Genomic DNA, 25,669 nt, shown 5'->3' with positions numbered 1-25,669 from the left:
ATTCTGGGAAGTACCAAGGACTTCTGGGGATTGAAGTCTTGGGTTCAAATCTCCATTTTTACAGCCTCCATATCTTCACCAATTAGACAATGGCCTGGTTTGCTGACAAGTCAAGCAGCTCATTCAGGTCCAGGCTCTTGTGTCAAGGAGTGGCCCGGGGTCATCAGAAATTCTGCCTAGTTTCTCCAAATTCATTTCATGGATGTGCTGTATGAGTACTAAATGATGTAGCCCAGACACTTGGTAGCCACTGAGGATTCTTCTCTGTTGTTGGTTTTCTTTTTTAAATATGAGATACTTTCAGGTGCTGTTGTAGTGACCCGATGTGGCTTCTTGACAACATCCATCAATGTTCACATGGCAATGGAGTAACTAAACAGTTCTCGGTAGTGGATGTCCTTTTATTACTCTGTAGGGTCCTCACAAAGCTTCCCTTTGGGTGTGAGCACACACCTCTGCTTTGCATTAAGAATGGATGCCTTTATTGAGTCTGAAGCTTCCTTTCCTTAGTTTGTCCCATTTGTCCTTGGTTCCCAGTGCACATACATTACTGTCTGCCCCATTTTTCTGGGGATACAACCATTGACATCAATGAAAAGTTCAAAATCTTTTGACCACTTGAAGCTCACATGGTCATCCTCTTATCTAAGGAAGTGGGTAGGAAACAATGATTTTGTCCTCTCCCTTTGGCCATCGCAGAAGCTGTCTCTCAAGAGCTTCATTTCTCTCCCACTAGACTGGTCTGTTGTTGGAATGAACCGGTGGCCACCAACCACAAGACATTTCTTATGTTTGTACTTGCTTCATACCCTTGACGGATCACTTGGTTCAGTAAATGTGTGTCAGAATCGTTCCTACCTTGCATTGATTCTAAAATTCAGTCGAAGAGCCTTTCTCACCTAGAAGGGGATCAGAGACAGAGAACCTTATTCATTAAATTAATTGGGATGGTGGAACCCCCATCTAATACTGGGTTCCCTTACAGGGCAAGCCTCCAGAAGTTCTGTGGTTTACAGTTGTTTTTAGTGCCCTTGGTCCCAAATCATCCCCTTTTCTCCCTCTTTTCCAGGAACTCTTTCCAGTTAACCGCCAGAATGTGGATCACTTTGCAAAATACTTCACGGAGGCAGGCCTGAAAGAGCTCTCTGATTTTCTCCGGGTCCAGCAATCTCTGGGAACCCGTAAGGAGCTCCAAAAAGAACTGCAGGAGCGTCTGTCTCAGGAGTGCCCCATCAAAGAGGTAAGTGGATAGACTGCATGTCTCCCTGACTCCCCCATATTGTTGTGCTTCAAGCAGTCCACAGAATCATACCATGAGGTGAGCATTGGCTAATGTGTAGAGGGTTCCAGAAATGAGTGGGGACATCTTTCATTAGAAACAACCAGAGTAAGGATCGCTGCTCTAGCCTTCTAGAGTCTCCTCACTTTCCAGGGCTTCAAGCAAGGCAGACACATTGTGCACAGTCCTTCTCTGCCCTTGGTGCTTCAGATGGGAAGGGACCTAGGATCAAGGAGTTATTGACTTTAGAAGAATGTTTCTTTGATTATCATAGTCAGTGTTCTCTCCTACCTATGACTTTGTCTCAGGAGGCAGCTGGGGGCACCACAGTAGCACACCTCTCCTTGAGAACCAAGATTGGTGGCTATAGCTGGTCCAGGTTCCAGCTGCATTTTAGAGTTGTCACTGTATACTCTAGTGTAGTTATGTGTCTCCTTCTCTTAGTTAACACTTGCTTCATTTACTTGGTGTCCCATCAGTTCCCATCACTCACTTTGCTTCTGCTTTTCTGAGTTCCTTATACTCATCATGTCTTACAGTACACCAGTGTTCCATTACATTTTGTACGTCACCATTTCTTTGGCCATTCTCTGATCAATGGGCACTCACTGGATGATCAGGTTTTTTCTAGATTTACTTTCCCAAAAAGCACTGCTGAGAATATCTTGGTACACATGAGATCTTTTGTTGTGTTTGACCCCTCTGGGGTCAATGTTGGGATGACTTTGTCAGAGGATATTGAAAATTCCAAATTGAAGGCCAGACTGGTGGGTCCATTTGACAGTCACTCACGATAGGTTCACATTTTCGCCTTTCTATAACACCTCTGAGGTTGACAAGCTTGAACAAGGGCTCTGCTTGGGACCAGTGGCCAGGGGGAAGGTAGCCATCTGACATGGAGCTGTTAGCACCCTCGGGTTTGATGATCTGGACAAAGCCCCACCTGCCCCACCCCCAGTTGCATTATTTTGGTCTTTCTACCACAAGGGCATCATGGTACAAAGTGGACTTTTCATGTTGAGCAACAATTCTTGGGGAGTGTCGTAATTACCTCCTCTTTGCTTCTCAGAAGCATTTCTCTCAACAGCTGCAGAGAGGGCTGCTGGCCAGAACTCAGCAGATTTATTTTTGGTCTTGATGTCGCCTTGCTCCAGAACAGAACAATGGGCTCCTTCCCTTCTAAGGCATCAAGGGCAGAAAAGGACACGGCGGAGCGTGTCTGGCCTGCCTAAAGCGCCTGGATGGTGAGGAAGGTCCAGGAGGTGAGGGACGGCTCCCTCCTCACTGTCTCTCCCTCTTCTCTCCCTGTGATAGATTGTGCTCTATGTCAAAGAGGAGATGAAGAGGAATGGCCTGGTGGAAACGGCAGTCATTGGACTCCTGTGGACATGTGTCATGAATGCAGTCGAGTGGAATAAGAAAGAGGAGTTAGTGGCTGAGCAGGCCCTGAAGCACCTCAAGGTTAGGCTGCGTGAGGCGGGACCCCCAGTTCCTTTCCCTCCTCTTCCCCATTTGCTGGTGCTTTTCCTCTGCCATTCTCTGAAAGACATACTGCCCAGAGACAAGATCATTCTCCATAATCTGGAGGCTTCTGGGAACCCTGAGACAGGGCCAGCTGGCTTCATTGAATTTGGTAGGGTCTATCCTCCTTCTTCTGCCATCTAGTACCAGCACCTCAGGGTCCTAGAAGGAGATCTTGGGAAGATGCTGTGGTCTACAAGTCATTGCCCTTCTTTATTCAGCCCACCTGCTCATCCTTCCCAGACCGGGACAGGCTGGCTCTCAGGCAGTGGACACATGCCTGTCTCACAGCTCTCTGGCCCTTGCCAGCTTGGAAGTAGCTGCCATTGGTGGTGCTTAATTAAAGAGAGCACCTTGGAGACCCCAGATTCCCTTAAGGCCACCCTGGAAGGAGCTTCCTTCCTGGAGAGGTAGAGTTTTCACCAAGCCACAGGATTAAGCGTGAGGGACTTTTAGGCAATGGGGTCTTACTCTGATATCCTAGGAACCAAAGCATGGAAAGTGTATGAGATTCAGAGTCAAGTGAGATGGGTTCAAATCCCACTTCTGTGGTTTTGAACAAGTCATCTTGCTCATCTGTCTCGTCATCTGTAAAATGAAGGGATTGACTTGGTTTCCAGAGTCCATGAAAGCCTTCTCTGAGAGGCTCATGACTTCTCTACTCTTGGTTGCCTCAGCTGGGGAATGGGTGAGGATCCTCACCCTTGCTGTCTCTCCCTCACAGTCTTGCTGGAAGGAAAGCTCTTTGTAAACTTTAAACCCTTGTAATAAATGTGAGCTAAATCTGATGTTTGATACCTGTGTGACCTGAGACAAGTCACTTCACTTCTGCCAGACAGAATTCCCTCATCTGTAAGACAGAGATGGGACAAGGTGGCCTTCAAGGCCCCTCGTAGCTCTACAGCAATGATCCTCTGACCGTCCAGACATCAGATGGGAGAAAATTTCCTAGATAAGAGCATTTAGGCCACTGAGATTATCAACAGTTGACCACTGACATCCGACGAGGGCTTGGACCGATTCTTCATTCTCTGGAGGTGTGCCGGCCTTGCTTCAGCAGCTGCTATTGGACCCAGCTGGGTCACAGGCTCCTGCCCTCAGGGTGCTCCCAGTCTACTTGGGGAGACCAACTGGACAGACTTGAATGAAGCAGCTGGAGAGTTAGGACAGTGCTGGATAGGGCCCCAGCTGCTATTCTGCCCAGCCTAGAGCCGGAGAAGCAGCCTCTCTGTCCTGCTTTGGACAGATATTCCCTTTGCCTGTGCTCAAAGACCTCCATTGAGAGAGGAACTCAAGTTATAGGATTAAAAAGTAGCTTCCTTCCAAAGTGCTTCACACATAGATTCTACTTCGTCACCACGGCCCTGGAAGATAGTGTGATTATCCCCTCTCTCTCTCACACACACACACACACACACACACACACCATTTTAGAGATGAGGAAACTAAAGTTCTGAGAGGTTATGTGGATCACCTGTGGCTGTGCAGCTAGGAAGGGTCTGAAGCAGGATTGGAACTCAGTCCTCTTGACTCTCAGGTTGACTATGATATATATTTCAGTTTTGAGGATCATAAAGAGAATGATGTGGGTTGAGATCTAGTCAGGGAAGGCTTCTCAGACATTAGTCAGGAGAGGACCTTGATCTTGGGGTACATGAGGGGATAAAGGAATAGCTAAGCATGGACTTGGGAAGAGAGGAAGGAGACCAGCCAGGCTACAGAAAGTGACCAAGATGGGAAAAGGGAGGAAGGACTTGCTTAATTCCTTTAATCACTCATTCCACAAAACTTTAGCAAATGCCTGCCACGTGCAGGACATGCAGGGGATGCCACCACCGAGTGGTTTCCCTGGTGCTTTGACCCTCTGAGAAGCTCCAGTGTTGAGCGGCTGGCCTGGGGGGACAGGTATGAAAGGACTCCACAAAGTGGTTTTCATCCATAATGTGGTTGTAAAGTCGGGGACCCCCTAGTACCTCGAACTCCCTGTATCTGTTGGGGGGAGAGGCTACAGGGGAAATAAGCTCAGTAGTCAAGAGAACTGAGGATTGAACTACTTCTTAGAAGAGAGTCCTGGAAGAGAATTTGGGGTACAGACATTGTAGCAGAGTGACAGGGCCAAATGCCCACCACAATATCTCCATAAGGCCTTCACAAATATTCAGAGATATCATTTATGTAAGGCTTTGGGTCTGCAGAGCACTTTCTGCATGCTATTTCCTCTCACCACGAGCCCCCAGGAAGGAGGTGCCACTATTCCCATTTTACAGATGAGGAAACTGAGGCTTTCCCAGGGTCACCCTGCTAGTAACTGACTGAGGTGGGATTTGAACTCAGGCCTTACTGATACCATGTCCACCTTCTCCCTCCTGGCTTGATGAATCATGTTCTTTCCCCATCCTTTCCAGCAATATGCTCCTCTTCTGGCTGCGTTCAGTTCCCAAGGCCAGTCCGAGCTAATCCTGCTGCAGAAGGTCCAGGAGTACTGCTATGACAACATTCACTTCATGAAGGCCTTTCCCAAGATCGTGGTCCTCTTTTACAAAGGTTGGTCCTCTGCTTCTGTGGCCCTTACTTACTCTATTAGTCAGTCCAAGTGTCTGTTCCCAAGAGTAGGAGGGGCCGGGTGCAGTGGGGCGGATAGATGTGTGCCCACCTCTCTGGATTGGGGGGAGGGGGGGGCCTGGATGTCCCTGGTGATTCCCCAGCCAAGAGGAAGCTGATGACATTCTGATGTCCCACCATGGCGCCATGTACAAAGATGGCCAGGACTGGCCAGGCTTCAACAGGGCTGGCTCTTCCCAGGGCTTCCTCCCAACCAGTACTCATGGAATTTCCAAGGCCGTGTTGCTATGGAGACTTGCCCAGCCTGGGGTCCCCCAGTGTTGCAAAACTTCTTTGAATGGATTTAGCCACTGTCGGGTATGGATGTCGCAGCCTGCTTGTGCATCTACCAGAAGCTTCAGAGTGGCCTCCATGCTGCTCTTATGTGGAGATGGGCAAGAAAGGGAGTAGACAAATGTATATTCTGAAATACTCATCAGGAATCGTTGCTGTGGTCAATTCAGTGGTGATGGCAGTGGTCCTGGGTTCAAATGTGGTCTCAAACACTTCCTAGCTGTGTGACCTGGGCAAGTCACAAGCCCAACTGGCTAGCCCTTACCTCTCTCAGAGATGCTTTTAGCTTATCAGCATGTGAAGCCATCATTCACCAAATGGCACCCAAATGGAGAGCCTGGAGGATCCGACCCACAAGGACAAGGAGACAAGGAAGGAGCCAAGTGTCCTGATTTGTGATAGGACCGGAACAGTCTCTGTCTCTGCCTTGGTCTCTCTTTTCTGGACTAAAGGACAAGGAAGGAGTTAAACAACCAGCAATGGACCTCAGAGGGTGAAGGCAGGCACACTTATCCCTTCCATATGCTCTCTGCTGGAAGCTCCTGTGAGCTCCCTGATTGTTTCTCTTTGTCTTTGTGTCCACGGTGCCTGGCACACCGTGGGCACCTAACACACATTTGCTGGTTGTTGGATGGGTTACGGATGAACTGACCTTTGGCTGCACAATCCATCCCTGCCACATAGGAGCTAAGCCCGAGGGAAGGTTGGTGGTTTGGACCCTACTGCAAATGTGGCTCTGGCTCTGATGACACTGGTACCCAGGACAGGGCTCATGGCTTTGGCAACCCCATGACTTCCTTTGTGATTTTTACCTGCCAGCTGAAAATCTCTCATTTTCTGGCCATTTTGTAAACAAGTGGCCCATTTTGCCACCCAAACCAATCAGAGTATGGTTTCTGCAGGGAGGATAATGGCTCTCCTCCATAGTTTTTTTTTCCTTTAAAAAAAAATTCCCCAATTGCATGTAAAAACAGTTTACAACATTTTATTGTATTTTTTTAACCCTTACCTTCTGTCTTGGAATCAATACTGTGTATTGGTTCCATGGCAGAAGAGTGGTAAGGGCTAGGCAATGGGAGTTAAGTGACTTGCCCAGGGTCACCCAGCTGGGAAGTGTCTGAGGCCAGATTTGAATCGAGGACCTCCCATCTCTAGGTCCGGCTCTCAATTCATTGAGCTACCCATCTGCCCCCAGTTTCCAACATTTTAAAAGAATTTTGAGTCTCAAAGTCTCTCCCTCCCTCCCTTCTCCTCTTTCCCATCCACTCTGAGATGGTAAGCAATCTCATGTAGATATTAGAGGCGCCATCACATCACACATTTTTCCATATTAATCCTTTGTGGAAGGAAACTCAGACAAAAAAAAAAGTTTGCCTTGGTCTGGTGTCAGACTCCATCCACTCTTTCTCGGGAAGCAGATGGCCTTTTTTCTCTTCCATGTCATCTTGAGAGACAATGGCATCTTCAAGCTTGATTGTTCTGCATTCCTTTTAAGAAAATCTTCTTGGCCCTTATTAAGAGCATTCTGCCATGTCCATTCTTCTCACCAGGTATTTAGACGTGTTCCTGTCCCTGGCTCTTTGGGATTTTCAGATGGCCACAGGGGCTTTTGTTGAACTCAAGTGGAGAACTGACCTCTTCACTGACCGAACACTGAAGGATCCTCCATTTTTATTATTCTGTGGCATATTAAGAAACATAAAAGAATTACTGGCAAGTGATGAAGCACTCAAGTATCTGACCCAGCATTGCTCAGAATGGACAGCTCTGAAGGTTCCTCTGTAGATTGATAAGGAATCACTCTAGTGGTCCTAAATATGAAGCTGACATTGGCCCATTTGACACCAACTGAGTCCAATCCCCTTGTTTTACAGCTTGGGAGGTTAGATGACTTGCTCACGGTTACATGGGTTGTGAGCATCAGAGGCAGAATTTGAACCCATTTCTTCTGATTCCCAAGCCGGTCTTTCCGCTGTGATGGACAAGAAGTTGGATTTTTTTCTGGAGAAAATATTTTGTCTCTACTTAAAAATTTACAAGGAATATTCATTAAGTGTTTTCAAGAGCTGCTTAGATGGTTCTCCAGGGCCCTGGTTTTACAGACCTTTTTACTGTGGGGTGATTGGGATAAAGCAGATCCATAACTATGAGGGAGCTAGAACAGCCAGAGGGCTCTGCCTACCTGATCAGAGGTATGTGGCTAAGGGGAACAGAGAAGTTTAAGGGAAAGCCTGTGGTATAAAATCAAAAGGTGATAATAAAATTTAATATAAATAAAGGAAACTACTGCTGCCACCACCAACTAGGTTAACCCTGGGACCTTGAAGTTGGGGTGGAATCGAATCCCCAGGAAATCCCAGATCCTTTCTAGATATTCTAGAGAAAGGGTGTAGTGCTTAAACTTTCAGGTTTCTATTGTCTTGGGTTATCAGGATGTGATTTGGGTTTGGAAGTTGTTCCATGTGGCTTGGGGACATTTTATACATGACAAACCCCTATAGGAACTACAGGTTTCATGGAATTTCTTGTTCACTATTTTAATCTTAATAATCTATAATTTTTTTAAAAATCACCAAGTAACAAAAGCATCCCTCGTGTTCCCAGTGACTCAGATCAACCCAGAGATGTGATTAGTGATCCCTCTTTGTCAGGTTGGATTACTGAACTGAGACACTCTTGAATGACAGGAAGAAATAATCTATTATTGAAATAATGGGGGCTGCATGAAGCAATGAATTCTAATAATGCTTCTTAGAATCAAAAGAAAAGATAGTGATTGTTCCTTTGAGGAAGTCAAGCTTTCTATGCTACTTTTCCCTGATTTTAGATTAATTTTGCTTTGAAGAAAGTAAATTTAGAAATCTGGAGTCATTGTATTATGCCCATTTCCTGATATATGTCCTCTCTTTCTTTTTTACATTCCCAGGTAGAAATTTACATATAACTTTTCCCAAATTAATTAATGGATCAACTCAAGACTTGATTTAGGCTAGCCTTTCAAATACTGTTATTCCCATCTTTCTGGGAGATGTTTAAAAAAAACAAAACAGATCATAGCTTTGTACAATCTGGACACCCACATAGAATTTTCTAGAAGAGTTCTTCTATTATTAATTGCAAAAATCAATCAATATGTAAACATTTATTAAGTGCCTGCTCAAACTAAATATAGTGATCCAAAGATCTCAAGGACTTTGGTGGGAAAGAAAATTTGTAAAATACAACAGGTTATCATTGGTGTTTTGTGGGTCTTGCTACAGTGTTCAGACATAATCTATAGTATCTTTCAAGAAAATGTAGTTTCCTTGTCTCTTTTCATTAAGTCTGTTTCTGCCATGTCTTTGTCTGTGATCATGATGGCCATTCCTGCCATTACTTCAGTGGATCACAATAGATGTAGTTCCAGACCCTTATTTTAAATCTGTGTGCATCTTTCTTTCAACTGTATTTTTTGTAAACAAGTATATTGTTGGATTCTGCTCTCTAATTCATTGCCCTTTCCTCTTCCATTTTTAAGTGACTTAGTCCCATTCCTATTGTTATGCTTAGTAATTTCCCTCCATCCTATTCTCTTATACTTTTCCTTCTTTTTGTTTCCCATGCCTTCTTCATAAAGTAGATGATGGTAGTGTAAGATGAGTAAGTTTAGCATCTGTGCTCTAGATCTGCTATAATCCGTTTCTATTCCCTGTACTCTTTTCTTTTTCCCTCACTCAGAGACAATAAGAGATTATTGTTCTTTCTTTATTTTCTTTTAAATCCTCCTTCACAATCCATCCTCTTTACTTAGACACTTTGTTGTTTAAGACTTAGTCTTTCCTTAACCTATCCTCTTCTTTATTTCCTCCTAGACCTTCTCTTTTCCCTCCTGTTTACATGTTTGCTACCATCTGTCTGTCTGTTCTCCTTTGGCCAGTTTAGGTGAAAGTGAGGATCCATTATCAAGGGCTTCTCCACCTCCCACCTTGTTGGTACAGACTGCTCCGTGGGCATCCCAATTATGAACAATTCCCCCCAACTTTTTCTCCTTCGCTCCCCACTCCTGTGTCTTCCTCCTTACCTTAATTCTTATTTGCAAATCACCAAGCAAAAGGGAGCCACTCCCAGGCACTCTGTTTAATTAAATTGCCTCCCTGACCCATGATGATGATAAAATTCTGAGAAGCTGCATGGATCATCTCCCCATATTAGAATTTCACCAGTTTATCCTTATTTAATTTCTTATGATCATTGCCAATGTTTGCCTTTTTATTTCTCTTGACTCTTCTGTAGTTCATGGCTTCTGCACACAGGTATGGGTGTCCTCTTTTCATTGCATATCCATTTTCACCCCTCTTGAATTAGTCTGTTCTCTGGGGTAAGTCAGTCTTCCTTGTAAGCCCAGGTCTTTTGCCTTCCAGCATATTGTATTCCAAACTTTCTGCTTCTCCCAAGTGATTTCTATGAAATTTTTTGTCCTCCACAGTATGGCTCCTCAGGACCTTATTCTATTTGTTTATTTATTTTTTACTGGCTTCTTAAATTACTTTCTTTGACCTAGAAACTCTGGATTTGGGCTATAATCCTGGGAGTTTTCATTTTGAGATTTCTTTCAGGAGGTGACCAGGAGGTTGTTCCTTTGTCTCCTTTGCCTTCTGGTTCTAGGAGATCTAGGCAGTTCTCTTCTATTATTTCTTGAAATAGGATATACAGGATTTTTTCGTGGCCATACTTTCAGGTAGTCTCATGATTTTTAAATTTTTCTCCTTGATCTGTTTTCCAGCTTGGTTTTTTTCCTGAAATAACCTTATATTTTCTTCAATTTTTCTAGTCTCGACACTTTAAAAAACATCTCTTGCTCTCTTGTGGTGTCATTAGCTCCTGTTTAGTTAGTTCTAACTTTCAGGGATTTATTTTCTTGGATATTTTGAATGTTTTGTTCCAAGCTATATTTTTTTTCTAACCCCCCCCCCCCATTCTTTATTTATTTTCTCTTTTTTTCTTTACTGCTCTCATTTGTTTTGTTTTGTTTTCAACCCTTACTTTCCATCATAGAATCAATACTGTGTATTAGTTCCAAGACAGAAGAGCAATAACGGCTGAGCAATGGGGATTAAGTGGCTTGCCCAGTCACATAGAGAGAAATATCTAAGGTCACATTTGAACCCAGGACCTCTCAGCTCTAGGTGTGGCTCTCCATCCACTGAGTCACCTGGCTGCCTCCTCATTTGGCTTTTAAAATATTTTCTCCTCTCCTCCCCCCTTACGCCCCCCGCCCCCGAAAAAAGTCAAATGCGCTTTCCCCAGGCCAGCTCCAGCTCACCTTCCCAGGCTCTCTCTGACCAGGCACATTGCTCTGCTGGCGCTTCCCCAACAGCCTAGTTCATTCTCAGCTCTGCGCTTGGGGAGGGGCCGTCATCCCATTCTCCTGCCAGGCATGTGCTCCTTCCCTTTGCCCCCAGCAGCCCAGCCTTGGCTTGAGCTTTGCCTCTCCCACCAGGCTTTCCCCAGTCCCTTCCTCGTACCCAGCACACTCATTTTCTATGGGAAATCTTGGTTCAGCCCCCGGGACGGAATCCTTCCGGCCTCCGGTGCTCCCTCACGTGAGGGGCACCAAGCGAGGGGCAGCTCCTGCTGGAACGTCCGACGTGTGAGGGGGAGACCGTGGGCTTTCAGGCAGGGAACGATCAGCACTAGCCGGGGGGGAAAGCCTCCCCGGAGCAGCCTGGCTCTGGGTAGGGCCATGGGACAGCGAGCCATTTCCCAGCTCCCGCAGAATCCTGCGAGACTGGAGGCTCTGCCTCAAGCGGAAGTCAGGGCTGTCTCCTGGCGGAAGAGGCAGCTTGGCGCGTATTCACCACGTGGTGCTTGTCCTGGGAATAGGAAAGCCGGCCGGGCCTGAAGGATCTGATGGGCAGCACATAATTGGGGCTGAAAGGTGGCTTGGAGAGAAATCAGGGGACTAGTGCAGGGAGTCACGACGGGCTTGGCCACTCCCTCAAGTATAGAGGAGGAAGTAGAGAGGTGGAGAGAGAGCACCGTTGTCCCGGAAATCCCAGCCGAACTGAGGTTACCGGACACCAGAAGAGCCCTCCTGGAGCATCGAAAATGGCCGAGCTCTCTACCGTAGTCGATTTGTGGTGGTGTTCCTTGTTGACTCTTCCCGACCCCATTGGGGGTTTTCTTGGCAAAGACACTGGAGTGGTTGGCCATTTCCTTCTGAGGCTCATTTTATCCACGAGGAAACTGAGGCAGACAGGGTTAAATGACTTGGCACGGGTTACACAGCCAGTTAGTGTCTGAGGCCACATTTGAACTCAGGGAGATGATGAGTCTTTGGGACTCCAGCCCATTGCTCTGGGCACTATGGGGCCACCTCATTCTCATGATTGAAAAGGGGTTTTGTTCAAATAAAACCAAAGCAACCAAGATTAGGATGGAAACAACCAATGGGGGGGGGGGGGGGGACTTATAGGAAATATCTGATAAAAGTCAACGAACAGGATGAATTCAGAGAAAGCTGTGAACTGACTTCTGTGAACTGATGCAAAGTGAAGCGAACAGAATCAGAAGAGCATTGTATTGTAAGTGTAGTAGTCTTTCGGAGGATTGTCTTTGTGCGTTTTTGTGCACAAAAGACACTTGTGCATGAAGATTTAAGTGGAAAAGTCGATGCACAGAGACAATCCCACTCTCTTGGCCTGGGTCCAGTGGCATGAAAAGTTGTTACACCTGGAGACTTCCTCAGCTGCATTGGATGGCCGAGTTGTCTTTTGTGCTCCAACAGGCCCTGAGCACTCCACAGTGCTTTGCTGCGTCGCCCTCTCAGCCGTTGAACCTTCTTATTGGTTTCTTCCGCCTGTTCCGCCAAAGCAGTCTTCACATGCTGGGTGAGCGAAGCCCTAATTCACCAGGGGTCCACGACGACCCAATGGCTACCCTCACAAGGTTTAGCCGGCCTGTCGAAGCTGTTGCCTGGGGTGTGGATGCCACTGCATGCTAGCAGCTCCTGGGAGCCACAAGTGAGAGCTGGGTGTCAGATGGAGGTCAGAGGCTGGAGAGCTGCCCTAGGAGGGCACGACAGGCCCTCCATACCAGAGATACTACCCCTCCCTGAGCACCCCATACACCCCAGAGTACTGTATACCATAACAGAAATACCATACAGTGATCCACTGAGAAGGACTAAAGCATTTCAGCAAAGCAAGTCTCCAAGGTAACCAGAGCCAAAGGAGGAACTACGAGGACTATGAGGCAGAGCAGTGCTTGCCTCTGCCACTCTCTTTTCTTTTTCTTTTCTTTTCTTTTTTAAACTTTTGGGATAACTTTTAATGAACAGGTTCAGAATTTTAAAAGCAGCCTTAAACACTTAATGTTTAAATCAGGATTTACACAGCTTTGAAAAATTCACATAACTTTATAAAATGAACAAAACCAAAAATGGGGTCACTCTTTTACCATAAATTAAATAAATAAGACCCCTCAAACCCAGACCTAGGCCCCAACTGTATTACAGCTGAACTGATTACACTTATACATACACATGAAATATTATCAAAGCATATTTGCAACATATTCAGTGGTCTTAAAACTGATAATCAGAAATTCTATGTGCATGGTTCACAAGGTAGACAATTACACATGATGTGTAACAATTACTTGGATCTAATACTGAAATCTTGGTGGAAAAAATGATGGAAAAACTCCAAGTGGATTTTAAGGTGTCTAAATTGTAGTTGAAAAGAAAATCTCCATTTTCCCCCCTTGTAGATCCTTGCTCTTAGAAGGCTTTAAAGAACCTTCTCTAAAGAAGTTTCTTCACTTTCTGTTGAGGAATTGTAGACATGTTGAGAGAATATTGAAGCCATCCATCCTTCAAGGGAACTTCATGTTAGACACTATAAACAATGCATTTTCGAGAACACATTTAAGATACAGGTTGTCTCCACTTTTTCGCATTATCCGTGCCAATTCCTCAATGTCCATACCTTGATTAGCTTCTCGATCTGCAGGTCGCAGAATATTGGCACCATTGGTTCTCGGGAGGGGTTCGGTTGCCTTCGGCCCAGACATCTTGGTCAGGTTGTTGGACGGTGGAGCCTCAGACCTAGACGCCAAAAGAGGCAGCTCACGGACAAAGCCCTGTTTCCGACGCTTGCCCTGGAGGGTGGCTGGCGAGCTAGGAGTGGCGCTGGGACAGTGGCAGCTGCATCGGAGGCCACGCAGGGTGGGCGGGTTGAGCTCGCTAGTAGGAGATCTAAGCAGTGACCGACGACCTCCAAGCCTTTCCAGGGAGCTTCTGCTCAACCCACTCTCTTTTCTTCATGAGATCTCTGTTGTATGTGTCATTGGTGACCTCTCTCATGGCATGAGCCACATGGAAATCTGTATGACATGAAAGCATGGAGGTAGCCAACACATTGCCTTGGGGAGGGGGGAAGGTAACAGAAAAAGCTTGACTTCTGAAATGTCAAAAAACTATTGTCAAAAATTGTTTCTACATGTAACTGGGAAAAAAAACCCCACTATATATAGGAACTACAAAAATAAAAGAATCGTTGTTGGGAATAATAGCCATGATTGGATAGTTCTGTGGGTCTAAGAAGCATTAGACATTAGGAAGAAACTCGCTGTAGGAGGAACGAGCTTTCAGTGAGGGGTTAGAAAATGAGCTGGGCTGGTACCTCGACACATGATCCGAGACAAGACTTGTCACTCATCTGCCCCTCAGTTTCCTTTAAAGGGATCAGTTTGACACCCTCCCTCACTACCATTTCCCAGCAGTGTTGTAGTATCAGGGAAAGAGTCAGGTTTGGCATCAGGAAGACATATATTTTAGTCTGACCTCTCACACTAACTAGTTGGTGACCATGAATGGGTCAAAACCTTTCTGAGCCTCAGTTTGACCATCTGTAAAATAAGGGTAGTATACCTGCATTTTCTGTGTTCTGGTGTTGTTTTGAAATTTGTAAGGACTTACTGTTTGGAAAGTACTTTGGCCAATTTAAACCTCGTCCGTCACACTCAATATTTTTGGGATTTTGCAGACTTTGATTTCAGTTCTGGGCAGGAGGCTTTAGGGGGATTTTGTCTATCATTTCTGTTGATTAACTTGCTAAAATGGAATATCTCTTGGTTATGGCCCATACCATAGTCTGGAGAGGTGATACTTCTGGGACTTTGGGAGGGCTATTTCTCTGGTGGGCCTCAATCCCTTCAATGGCGTTTCTCTGTTTCTCTCCCTCCCTCTCTGTCTCTTTCTCTCTTTTTCTCTGTCTGTCTCTCTCTCTCCCCCTCTCTCTTTTCCCCTCCCTCCTTCCTTCCCTCTCTGTCTCTGTCTGTCTCTGTCTTTCTCTCTCTCCCTCTCTGTCTCTGTCTGTCTCTCTGTCTGTCTGTCTCTCCCTCTCTCTCTCTGTCTGTCTCCCTCTCTCTGTCTCTGTCTCTGTCTCTGTCTCTCTCTCACTCTCTGTCTCTCTCTCTGTCTCTCTTCCTCTCTCTCTCTGTCTCTGTCTCTGTCTCTGTCTCTCTGTCTCTGTCTCTCTGTCTCTGTCTCTCTGTCTCTGTCTCTCTCTCTGTCTCTCTCTCTGTCTCTCCCTCTCTCTCTGTCTCTCTCTCTCTCTCTCTCTCTCTGTCTGTCTCTCTGTCTCTCTGTCTCTGTCTCTCTGTCTCTCTCTCTGTCTCTCTCTCTCTCTCTCTCTCTCTCTCTCTCTCTCTCTCTCTCTCTCTCTCTCTCTCTCTCTCTCTTCTCCTTCTCCCTCCTTTACAGCTGATGTCCTGAGTGAAGAAGCAATCCTGAAATGGTACAAGGAAGCCCACGTGGCCAAAGGCAAGAGTGTCTTTCTGGACCAGATGAAGAAGTTTGTTGAGTGGTTACAGAATGCAGAGGAAGGTAAGGATCCCATCCAACAGCCCCTTTAGGTGCAGGGCTGCAGGGCTTCCAGGCAGGAACTGGAGGCCTTAACTGGGTTGGTTGGATTTGGGATTATATCAGCCACCCGTCAAGGCTTCCTTTGCTAGTGAAGGGCATTTTGTTTCCTGTTTTCTTGGCCCTGCCTTCCCTACTCAGCACATAGCCCTTGCCCACAGAGATACCCACTGCCAGTAATCCATCCTAATGGAGGAAACAAGGCTACTCCTTGGCAAAAAAAAATCTTGTCTTTTTTACTGTTTTCTCTATGAACACGTGTTCTGTCCACAACCCACTTTATACACACACACACACACACACACAGATCCCTCAAAGAACACATATATTCACACACACATTGGTAGGGTCTTAGAGTTCCAGCCCCAGCTCTGGCACATACAAGCTGAGGAAGCAGGAACCCCCCCCCCCCCCCCGGAATCTCTTTAAGGTCATAATTTGTGGACAAGTGGCTCTTCTTCATTGGTGAAGGGGGTTTCCACACCAGGAATTCCCCAAGTTGATGAATATCAGAGGTTTATTGTGAACTATTCAGAGTCTCCAAAGGATCAAAATTGCCCCAAGAGCGACGTGGTGACAGGAATGGGCTGGAGCGTGTGGCCATGGAGGACTTTTGCCCAAGAAACAATGTCAATCTGTGCAGGAGACGCGTAGCTACAAAGGTGCTGGAGGAGCTTCCACGCCAGGAATTCCCAAAGCACAGAAATTGCGATTCAAAGCCACCCCTGTAGACGGATCCATCGCTAGAAATCTCTTCAGATATCTGTCTCTTTCTGTGGATCTGTTGGCATATATGTGCGTGAGATTTCTGTTCAGAGCGGGACATCTATATCCTACATGAATTATAGATTTAAATACACACTTATATTGATTGTATTCTACACCCACAAGATAGACCCATTCTCTCTACAGATAGAACGAGTCTCTGCAGACTCCCAGCCCTTCATTGGCCACAGGCTTGAGTGGCCTTCATGGATTTTGTTGAAGATTCTGCCCGCCACGAGGGGGTTGTGGAGAGGGACGGAGCCCGCTAGGTGTCGGAGCAATAAACAGTCATCACACTTCGCTCCAAAGCGTTGAGTCCTCTTACATACAGCCTGGGTGCTCACCTTCCAGTGCCTCATCCGGCTCTCGGCTCCCTCGGCAGAACCCTCCTGCCCAGGAAGCCCAGAGGAGCTCTGGGCTTGCTCGTGTGCCTGTGACGGGGCCGTCCTTTCAGGGACGCAGCAGGGCAGTGTTAGAGCAGCCTAACACTCCCCCTCTCTCTTCTTCTTCCCCCACAGAGTCTGAGTCGGACGGAGAGGAGAATTAGTGGCTCGTCCGGGCCACGGCAAGGGTCTCGGGGAATGCCGTCTCGTCCGGGAGGCAGGCTCGGCTCCCGGGTGTGCGCCCTGCTCCAGGATGCTCTTGTGAAGAGGGGAGCCCTCGGGCGTCCGAACTCCCGGGACTCCTGCCTGCCTCCCCCTAATCTAACTTAGACAAAGCCATTGAGCGGGGCCTCCAGGAGGGAGAGCTCCCGTGGGAGACCACCCAAGGGTGCCGACCCACCACCCCATGGCTCCCTCCTTAGCTGCCCTTTCAGGTGCCGCCTGGGATCCGCTCCTAGCCAGGGGCTCTCACAGGGTTGTGTTGCTAGTTCCGTATTTGCTCATGTATGTGATCGGACAAAACCACTTTTTTAAATGAAAAATAATAAATAAATAAATGGCTTTTTTAAAAACCAGAAGCCCAGAGCTTTTGTTCCTCCTCTGACCGGAGGACGCCTCGTGGACCTGGGATGGTCCTTCCTCATGAAGCAGATTTCCTACCCAATCGCGTCCCATGTCTCCATTCAGATCCCTCTAACATTGCTGTGAGTCTTGGAGGTTTGCTGCGTGCCTTACACAGACCCAGGAGGTAGATGCTCAGGTTATCCTTGATTTACAGATGGAGAAATGAGTCAGAGTGATTAAGGGACCTGCTCAGGGCCACACAGCTGGTAAGTATCTGAAGCAGAATTTGAACTCAGGTCTTCCTGACTCCTTAGTCCAGCACTCTACCCATTATGTATTATAAAGGGCTCCATTTATGTCAACAATCTAGAAGAAGCCTCTGTGTTCTTTTTCTTACCAGGAGGAGTGGTAAACTCAGCCATATCTCATTTAGCAACTGAAAATAATCCGGAACAAACACGCGTCATTTGTGAAGGGTACTTCTGGTGAGGCTTACATCGGCTTCCTTTGCAAGGAAGAGCTGGGGATGGGCACGTCACTAAAGAGTCTGGGAAGATAGACCTGCCTTCTTTAGAGACCAAGGCCTCTTGCCAGGGAGCTGGTTCAAATCCTGCCAACCAGAAGATTCAGACATTCCTATGAGGTCATTAGAGGTGGAGCCCACCAGAGTACAACCCAGAAGGTGCCTTCACACACACACAGTTCTTCTTCCCTCCCCTGCCAATCGATAGGAGAAAATAGAAAATACTACTTTTCCTTCCGGGTAATTTTCTTCTTAAACCGCTGTGGTTCCCCCTAGGAATATTCCTGAACCACTGACACTTGGTAATTTAGGGCAGATCCATCCCAAATTCTGAAGAAAACACAACAAACAAAAAGCCAATAATGAAAACACGTGGTCTTGTGGGTAATCGATCACTGAAGACCAGCACTCACTTGGGCTTGGCCATTGGGAAGAGGAAAGGTACAACTGAAAACTGCCCAAGAGATTTTATTTCTTGGATGAAAAGTGTATTCTTGCTTCAATGGGTCAACGCTACCCCCATACCAACCTCACTAACTTACAGCTATTATTTTTGTTGAAACGTTATCCAGCACCAAGAGAAATCTCCCTTCCAGACTGTCTGCAGAAAGGTAGGCAGGTCTTGTGACAAGAGGGAAAGCCGGGGGCTCTCCCACTCTGCCCCTGGAACCCTGGCTCCCTCGCCAAGTAAAAGCAGTGAGATAGGTTTGTTTTAGGGGGGATTCTCACCAGCATCCTCCACGGATGGGTGGCCTCCGAGCTCCCTTCCCTTTGACACCTCCTACGGCTCTCCAGATGTGGGGATGGACAAGAAGGGGTTCACTCGTGCAAAGGCGCACAGGGAGAGTGTTGTATGAATGGGAAACAGCTGGCCTGTTGTCCATTTGGACCAAAACATGGGGAAAGGATTAAAATTAAAAAAAAAAAACTGGAGGTGGGTAGGTCGCTCAATGGTTAAAGATCCTGGCTTAGAGAGAGAGGAGAGGTCCTGGATTCAAATATCGCAACAGTCATTTCCTAGCCATGTGACCCTGGGCAAGTCACTGAACCCCCATTGTCCAGCCCTTAGCATTCTTCTGCCTTGGAACCAGCACACACCATTGATTCTAAGATGGAAGGGAGGGTTTATAAAAAGTAAGATGACTGGAAAGGTAGGTGAGAGCTGGCTTTTTGGACAAAAGGAGTCGGTTGGCACCCCAAGGCAATAAGCATTTCGGAGTGGGCAAGCTGCCTATTTCACCCTTTGAGCTGCTCTTATACACAGGAGTGAAACAAAATGGACTTTTAAGGGGAAGACAATCCTCCTTGGTGGACGTTTCGATGAGGAGGTGGGATGAGTAGTCTTGGCTCCTCCGCATTACAGCAGGGGAGCAGCCCTTTCAGAGGGCTCATCGTTGGGTTTTTATCCCAGAGAGATGGGGAACTCCTAAAGATTTGGGTCTGGAGTGAAATGATCCTGCCGCTTCTTTGGGCAGGGCAAGATGGTGGCTTAATGGAGGATGACTCAGGGAGGAGAGAAGATGGAGGCCGGGAGACCCAATAGGAAGCTGTGGTCATGGTCCAGAGAAGAGGTGAGGAGGGTCTGCCTTGAGGTAGTGGCTGTAAGTGGAGAGAAGGCTGAGAGATGAAACATTATTATCTGCAGGTAACTGATGCGGACTGACAGTTGATTGGCTCTAGAGTTGAGGGAGGGAAGAGACAAGGGAGGACCAGAGAGGGAGCAGGGATGATGGAGCTGTTTGGGGGCATTCTTGAGATGGGAGAAAGGCTGCCTCTTCACAACACAAAACCCTGAAAAGACGCCGTGGCCATCTGTACTTGGGAAAATGCAGCATTTGGAAGCGACTGCAGAGCGATGCTCACAAACTTGAAAGGCTTGCACCCCAAATCACTGCCAAGAAATAGGGAATCAAGAAGGCCCACTTGAGGTGACTCGGGGGCCATATACTGTCCTAGGGCCAAAGCTCGCACCTCAAACAGCGTAGGCTTGCAGGGGGAACCTCTTCCCTGCACCCATCAAATGCCAGGGACCCCCAGAAGCTTCTCCTGCCTCTCCTCCTATTTGCCCTTTGAAAATGCCATTCTTGTGGGTTCCCATCAAGAGGCTGGCCAGCTCTCACCTGCACTCATAACACCTTCCTGTTTGGTGGCCAATCACCAGGATAAGTAAGTTCAGGGAGAAAATATCACTCTACAGTATAAAGGTTTTATTTTTTAAAAAGTTTTATTTCTCTTTTCATTTTTGGTCACCCTTTCCAACAAACAAATATTAAATAACTATTTAGAACTAAATAACTAATGTTAATAAAGAAGATTACATGCCACTGCAAGGTTTGTAAAGCATTGTACAACATCTCATTTGTGCATCACAGTGAAGCTTTGAGGAAGGATTCCCTATTTTATAGATGAGGAAACTGAGGCAGACAGTACCTAAGTGATTTTCTCAGGGTCATACAATCAGTAAATGTCTGATGCTAGATTTGAATTCAGGTCTTCCTGATTCCAGCTCCAATTTTCTATCCACTATTATACCAGCTCCATTGTAACTTTCTTAGATGCCTCCCTTCATTTCCTCCCAAAGATCCATCTTGTATAATTAGAAAGGAAAAGAAAGGAAGAGTGAGGAAAAAACATTCCATAAAATGGTCTGATGTTCCATCTTGTGCTCCACACCCATGGTCCCCCACCTCTTCAAAGGAGCAGGAGAACAGGGGAGGGCTTTTCTCAGATCCCTTCTTTGGGTCTTCTCGTTCTACAGAATTTCGGTTCTCTTCTTTGTTCTATTTCTTACCAGCATTGGGAGATTCACAAGATAGCACATTCCGGGTCTTCCTGATCTCCCTTATGTGTGTCTCTAGGAGCACATGGCTCCTCATGGTATATTGTGGGAGGCCACCTCGGTGGGTCATGGGCTCTCGTGGGATAGACTTCATTTGCATCCCAGGGATGAACCTTGGGTCTGTCTTTGAGCCCCAGCTTCCCTGAGTGGGAAGAGGCTTCTTTAACTCAATCTAAGGAACATTTAGTAAGCACCTACAGTGTGCATGGCCTGTATTTCATATTCTTGGCCATATTGATCATCACAAATCTCAGAGGCCATCTAGAAAGTCATAGAGGGAAGGAGGAAATGCACTGACAAACTTAGAGATTTGGACTATGGAATAATAATAAATAATGATAACTAGAATGGTCGTTCGGATTTACCTGGTGCTTTAAGGTTTCTATAGCACTTCTCTGTTGTTCTTCACAACAACCCTGGTAGTCAAAGGCTTCTCCCCATTTTATAAAAGGGCAGACTGAGGCTGAGACATAAAGTGAGTGCCCAGGGTCCGGCAGGGAGGTAAAGTCTTCACCCTTAGGTCATCCAGCCTTGTTTCCGCTCTTCCCTTTAGCCACTAGCAGCTAGAATGCATCAGGATGATGGATGGCAGTGGAGAGGAATCAATCCCAAGTAGGTCTTCCTAACCTGTCTGAACTGATGCTTTTTTAACAGTAGGTCTTCCTGCACCCTTCTGGCACCAATACAACCTTTTAGAAATGTCTTTTCCTCCCAATTACATGTAAAAACAAACATTAACTTTTGCTCTTTTAAGTTTTAATTCCAAATTCTCTCCCTCCCAGTTAACCAAATTTCACCTTGATTTCCTCTGTCGAAGACTGGCAATAAAGGAATCGGTTTTGGAACCAGCTCATGTAATACACAACCCTTGTGTGTAACTGCCTAAAGGGCCAGGAAAGGCAGTGCTGAAAGAAGGAAGGGGAGGCACGGTTCAAGAATTTGGCATCCTGGCGAAAGCTGGGCTTCTACAGCCTGCCTCTGGCCTTCACAGAGTTCAAAAACCCCAATGAAAATACAGACACTCTCTGGAGAAAAGGCCAGGAGTTAGAAATGATCCCGATGTCTTCCTCACATCCCTGGGATTGGGGGGAATCCGGCCGTTATTGTCATTTTGGTTTACTTCTGTGGGTTTTCAATGTCTTCTTAGGATAGTTGGAAGTGTAGGTTCTGTCTCCCCCTTTTCGTGTCCCCAAATAGAGAAGCATTGTCTTTTATAAAGGAGACCAGTCCTCCTTTTTCATATTGCTCTGTGGCCATTTTGGAAGTGTCTGCTATTATTTCCTTAATGTTCATTTATTTAACGGCTTTGAGAGCTTAAGAAATGTATGCTTTGTTAGAGAATCTCCACAATAAATAACTGACCTGTGGCTCTTCACCCAGGTTGATTCCTTCACCATCATCCCTGCCTCTTTTTTGTTGCTCGCTCTTCTATCTGTCAGCTTTTGCTCTCTCTATAACGTCTCTCTCTACAGCCCCTTCTCTCTGGTCCTGGGGCTCCCACCCCACCGGAGTTCAGACTGCACCGATTGTTTTGACTGTCACAAGAGCCTCTGATAGTCTCTCAGCATGGGTCTGACCACATCTGGGTCTTGTTGAAGAAGCCTCAGTGGTTCCCTATTCCTTGCAGGATGAAATACAAATCCCTTTATTTGGCATTCAAGGCTCTTCCCAATTAGACGTCAGCCCTCTCCTCCTAGACTGATTTGATATCACTCCCCTCACAGTCTCTGTGCCATTTTCCATATGTCACATTCTAACTCCTGCCTAGCTCAGGGCCTGACAAATAGTAGGTACTTGATAAATGTTGGCTCAATGGAATTTAATCAAATGACTGAACATAAACCCAGGAGTCATTACCTGAAGTGGCAGCTGTATTCATTTGTTGGTCCAAAGAGCTATGCTCAAGACTGTGTTTTCTGAAGGAGTTGATTTCCTCTTTGGTCATGTTAGCAAAATGAGAAACTAACCTTTGCCCGGTCTGTTACCCCAATAGGGGATGCCCTCTCTCCCGGCTGCCACCTTTGGGAATTCTTTGCTCTCTTCAAGGCTCAGCCCAAATACCACCTTCTTTGATATCATTTCTGGTGTAAAAAGGTATCACCAGATACACACACACACACACACACACACACACACACAGAGAGAGAGAGAGAGAGAGAGAGAGAGAGAGAGAGAGAGAGAGAGAGACAGAGAGAGAGACAGAGAGACAGAGAGAGACAGAGAGAGAGAGAGAGAGAGGAAGAGAGAGAGGGAGACAGACAGACAGACAGACAGAGACAGACAGAGACAGACAGCACAGAGAGAGAGAGAGAGAGAGAGAGAGAGAGAGAGAGAGAGAGAGAGAGAGAGAGAGAGAGAGAGAGCTTTCTTGTCACCAATAAGGTGGTTGCTGTCTCATTCCTGAAAGGCTATTTCTTGTAAGCTCGTCTCAAGACCCATATATCCTTGTAAAGCACATGATTGTTAAGAAAGAGTTTTAGTGGGGGCAGCTGGGTAGCTCAGTGGATTGAGAGCCAGGCCTAGAGATGGGAGGTCCTAGGTTCAAATCTGGCCTCAGCCACTTCCCAGCTGTATGACCCTGGGCAAGTCACTTGACCCGCATTGCCTGGCCCTTACCACTCTTCTGCCTTGGAGCCAATACACAGTATTGACTCCAAGACGGAAGGTAAGGGTTTAAAAAAAAAAAAAAGAAAGAGTTTTAGTGTCTGCTCCGAGTCTTCCTCATCCTTTTCACCATGCCTGCCTTCAGGGAGGGAGCAGATGATTCTCATTTTTACAAATGTCTCTTTCCCCCATTATTTCCCCCCCTTCAGTGATCCTTCTCTTGAAATGGAAAGCCATTGGTCCCAAAACATCCCAGTTAAATCCCAAAGTAGTGGGGACAAGGGCAGGCTTTCACCAGGGCTAACTAGAGAAATGTCCCTGCTCCTTTTATGAACTCTTGTGTCTATGTCCTCTGTTTACACTTCCCCCGGGCTCCTCTGAGGGGGCACCCCACATCCCATTGCCTTTTGCCACTGTCTGCTCATAGTGAATCTCAGTGGTATGGCCAAAAGAAAACCAGTCTTCAAGTAGGAGGATGGGGACCTTTTTGTCTTGGTGCTGCTAGTGACTGTGGGACTGTGAACAAGTCATTTCACATTGACATGCCTCAGTTTCCTGACCTGTAAAATAAGAGAGTTGTATAAAATGATTATTTCCTAGTTCATTGGGCAAATCGGTTTGCCCTTTGGACTTCAATTTCCTCTTTTTCAAAATGGAAAAAAAAAACCCTTCATTGAAGAGATGGGTAACTATAGGGGTAAAATACTGCCTCTTCTGCTCTTCTCCCCTTTACTTTGGGAATGAACCAGGATGTTTTGGGATCAATGGTATTCTGATTCAAAAGAAGGCTCACTGATGGGGAGGAAACAGAATATATGGGGAAAAGATACATTTGTAAAAATGTAAAACGTCCACAAAACATTGAATGGCTCAGCTCAGATTGGTTCAGAGGTCCCATTCCATGATTCTAAGTGGAAGGAACCCTTCCCCTTTGGAGAGAAGGAGTTTGCATCTGGCTATAGAAAGACTGCCACCTAGTGGCAGTATGCGAGGATGTACACTCACTCTTAGGGTACCTGATGTCCCAAGATGAGGATTCACTCTCTGGAACTGAGATGGGTGATACCCAAGCTTTCCTGATGCTCCTAATGGAGACTCCTTGGTGAATCCTTCCCCAAGGGCTGTCTGTGCTGACTGTTTCCCAACAGCTGCCTGTGGGCTGGTGGGAGATGGGTCACAGGATGGTGCAATCAGGTGGGCATCCCTCAGACCTAGCCCACCATGTCCTGAAGCCTCATTGTCCAGACTTGGCCTCCACTCCAAGCTGCTTCCCAGCTTCCTTGGGGATTGGTTGTGGAGCAAGAAAGCTGTCATACTGAAGAACCCTGAGGGCATGGGACCTCTTCTAGTCTCCTGATACTTGACATCAGCTTACTCTTTATTTAAGGAAACTCAAATCTCATTATCCATTTCTTCCCCTACAATTGTGGGGAACTCTTTGGAATTGTTGGAATCCAAACTTAAATCCTTGGAGCTAGCTTGCATCTGGGGAATTCAGAGTCATAATTAAATGGCCCAGGATATTTCAGTTCAACTGGAATTCAGAGAGGTTAAGAAAAACCCCTCAATTTTCTTAAGGGATGCAAACATCTGTCATCAGGCCATCTGAAGATCCATTAAAGGACATGGGGAATGGGGATGTTTACTCTGGAGAAGGGATGGCAAAGGATGTCTAGGAGATTTTCCTTCTGATATAGGAAGAGCTCACCTGGAGGTTTGGTCCCAGAGAGCCATGGGTCAAGAGGGATAGGAAAAGATGCAAAGAGACAAAGCTGGGCTTAATGCTAACAATGAGAGCTATCTGATGGGCTGGCTGCCTCAGAAGGTGGTGAGCTTCTGCTCCTTGGAGGTCTTCAATCTGGAAGGTGTGAGAAAGGAATTCAAATCCCTTTCCCTTAACTTAATCAATCAGGGACTTGGAATTCCCTTCCCTTTTAATTTAATCAGTCAGGGACATGGAGGTCCTTTGAGATACACAAGGATACACAGGCCCACAGTGAAAGGAAGTTGAAACCAAAGAGACAGGAAAATGATCCCACAATGGCTTCCCCCCAGGTGGTACCAGGCAAATTAAGGAACTATGATTGGTTCCTGAGATGGGACATGGGAGAGCCAGTGGGTGGAGAAAACAGCTTATAAATGTGCTACCAGAGGTCTGAACATACATTCTGGAGGTGGTGACACTCTTGTTGGAGACTACTATGCTGCTGACTCTTGCTGAAGGGAGACACTTACTCTGGGGTCTCCTGCTGAAGAGACTTTCCCAGATTTCTGGCTAGAGATTGGACTTTGTTGGAGGTGAACTTCATTCCATCAGAATGCAATTAGGGTATTTAGCTAAACTGCTCCCTACCTCTTTCCTACATTTTCCTCTCTTTACTATCTCTACTTT

At 46.4% G+C, this 25,669-nt stretch overlaps 1 protein-coding gene across 1 annotated transcript in view; it reads left to right on the top strand.

Annotated features, from left to right (window-relative positions):
* The window catches only part of BZW2 (basic leucine zipper and W2 domains 2), a 48,244-nt gene extending 30,925 nt beyond the window's left edge, over positions 1-17,319 (top strand). Inside the window, exons 7-11 of the mRNA XM_056800568.1 lie at positions 1,070-1,240; positions 2,594-2,740; positions 5,206-5,344; positions 15,441-15,563; positions 16,883-17,319. Of these exons, the coding sequence (XP_056656546.1) occupies positions 1,070-1,240; positions 2,594-2,740; positions 5,206-5,344; positions 15,441-15,563; positions 16,883-16,911 (609 nt within the window). The 3' untranslated portion in view covers positions 16,912-17,319. The remainder of the gene's footprint in view (positions 1-1,069; positions 1,241-2,593; positions 2,741-5,205; positions 5,345-15,440; positions 15,564-16,882) is intronic.
* The last annotated feature ends 8,350 nt before the right edge of the window (positions 17,320-25,669 follow it).

This window comes from Monodelphis domestica, chromosome 5 (genome assembly GCF_027887165.1).
Source record: "Monodelphis domestica isolate mMonDom1 chromosome 5, mMonDom1.pri, whole genome shotgun sequence".
Lineage (NCBI taxonomy): Eukaryota > Metazoa > Chordata > Mammalia > Didelphimorphia > Didelphidae > Monodelphis > Monodelphis domestica.
The sequence above is the reverse complement of the archived record's forward strand: the minus strand, read 5'-3'. Positions and strand labels throughout refer to the sequence as shown.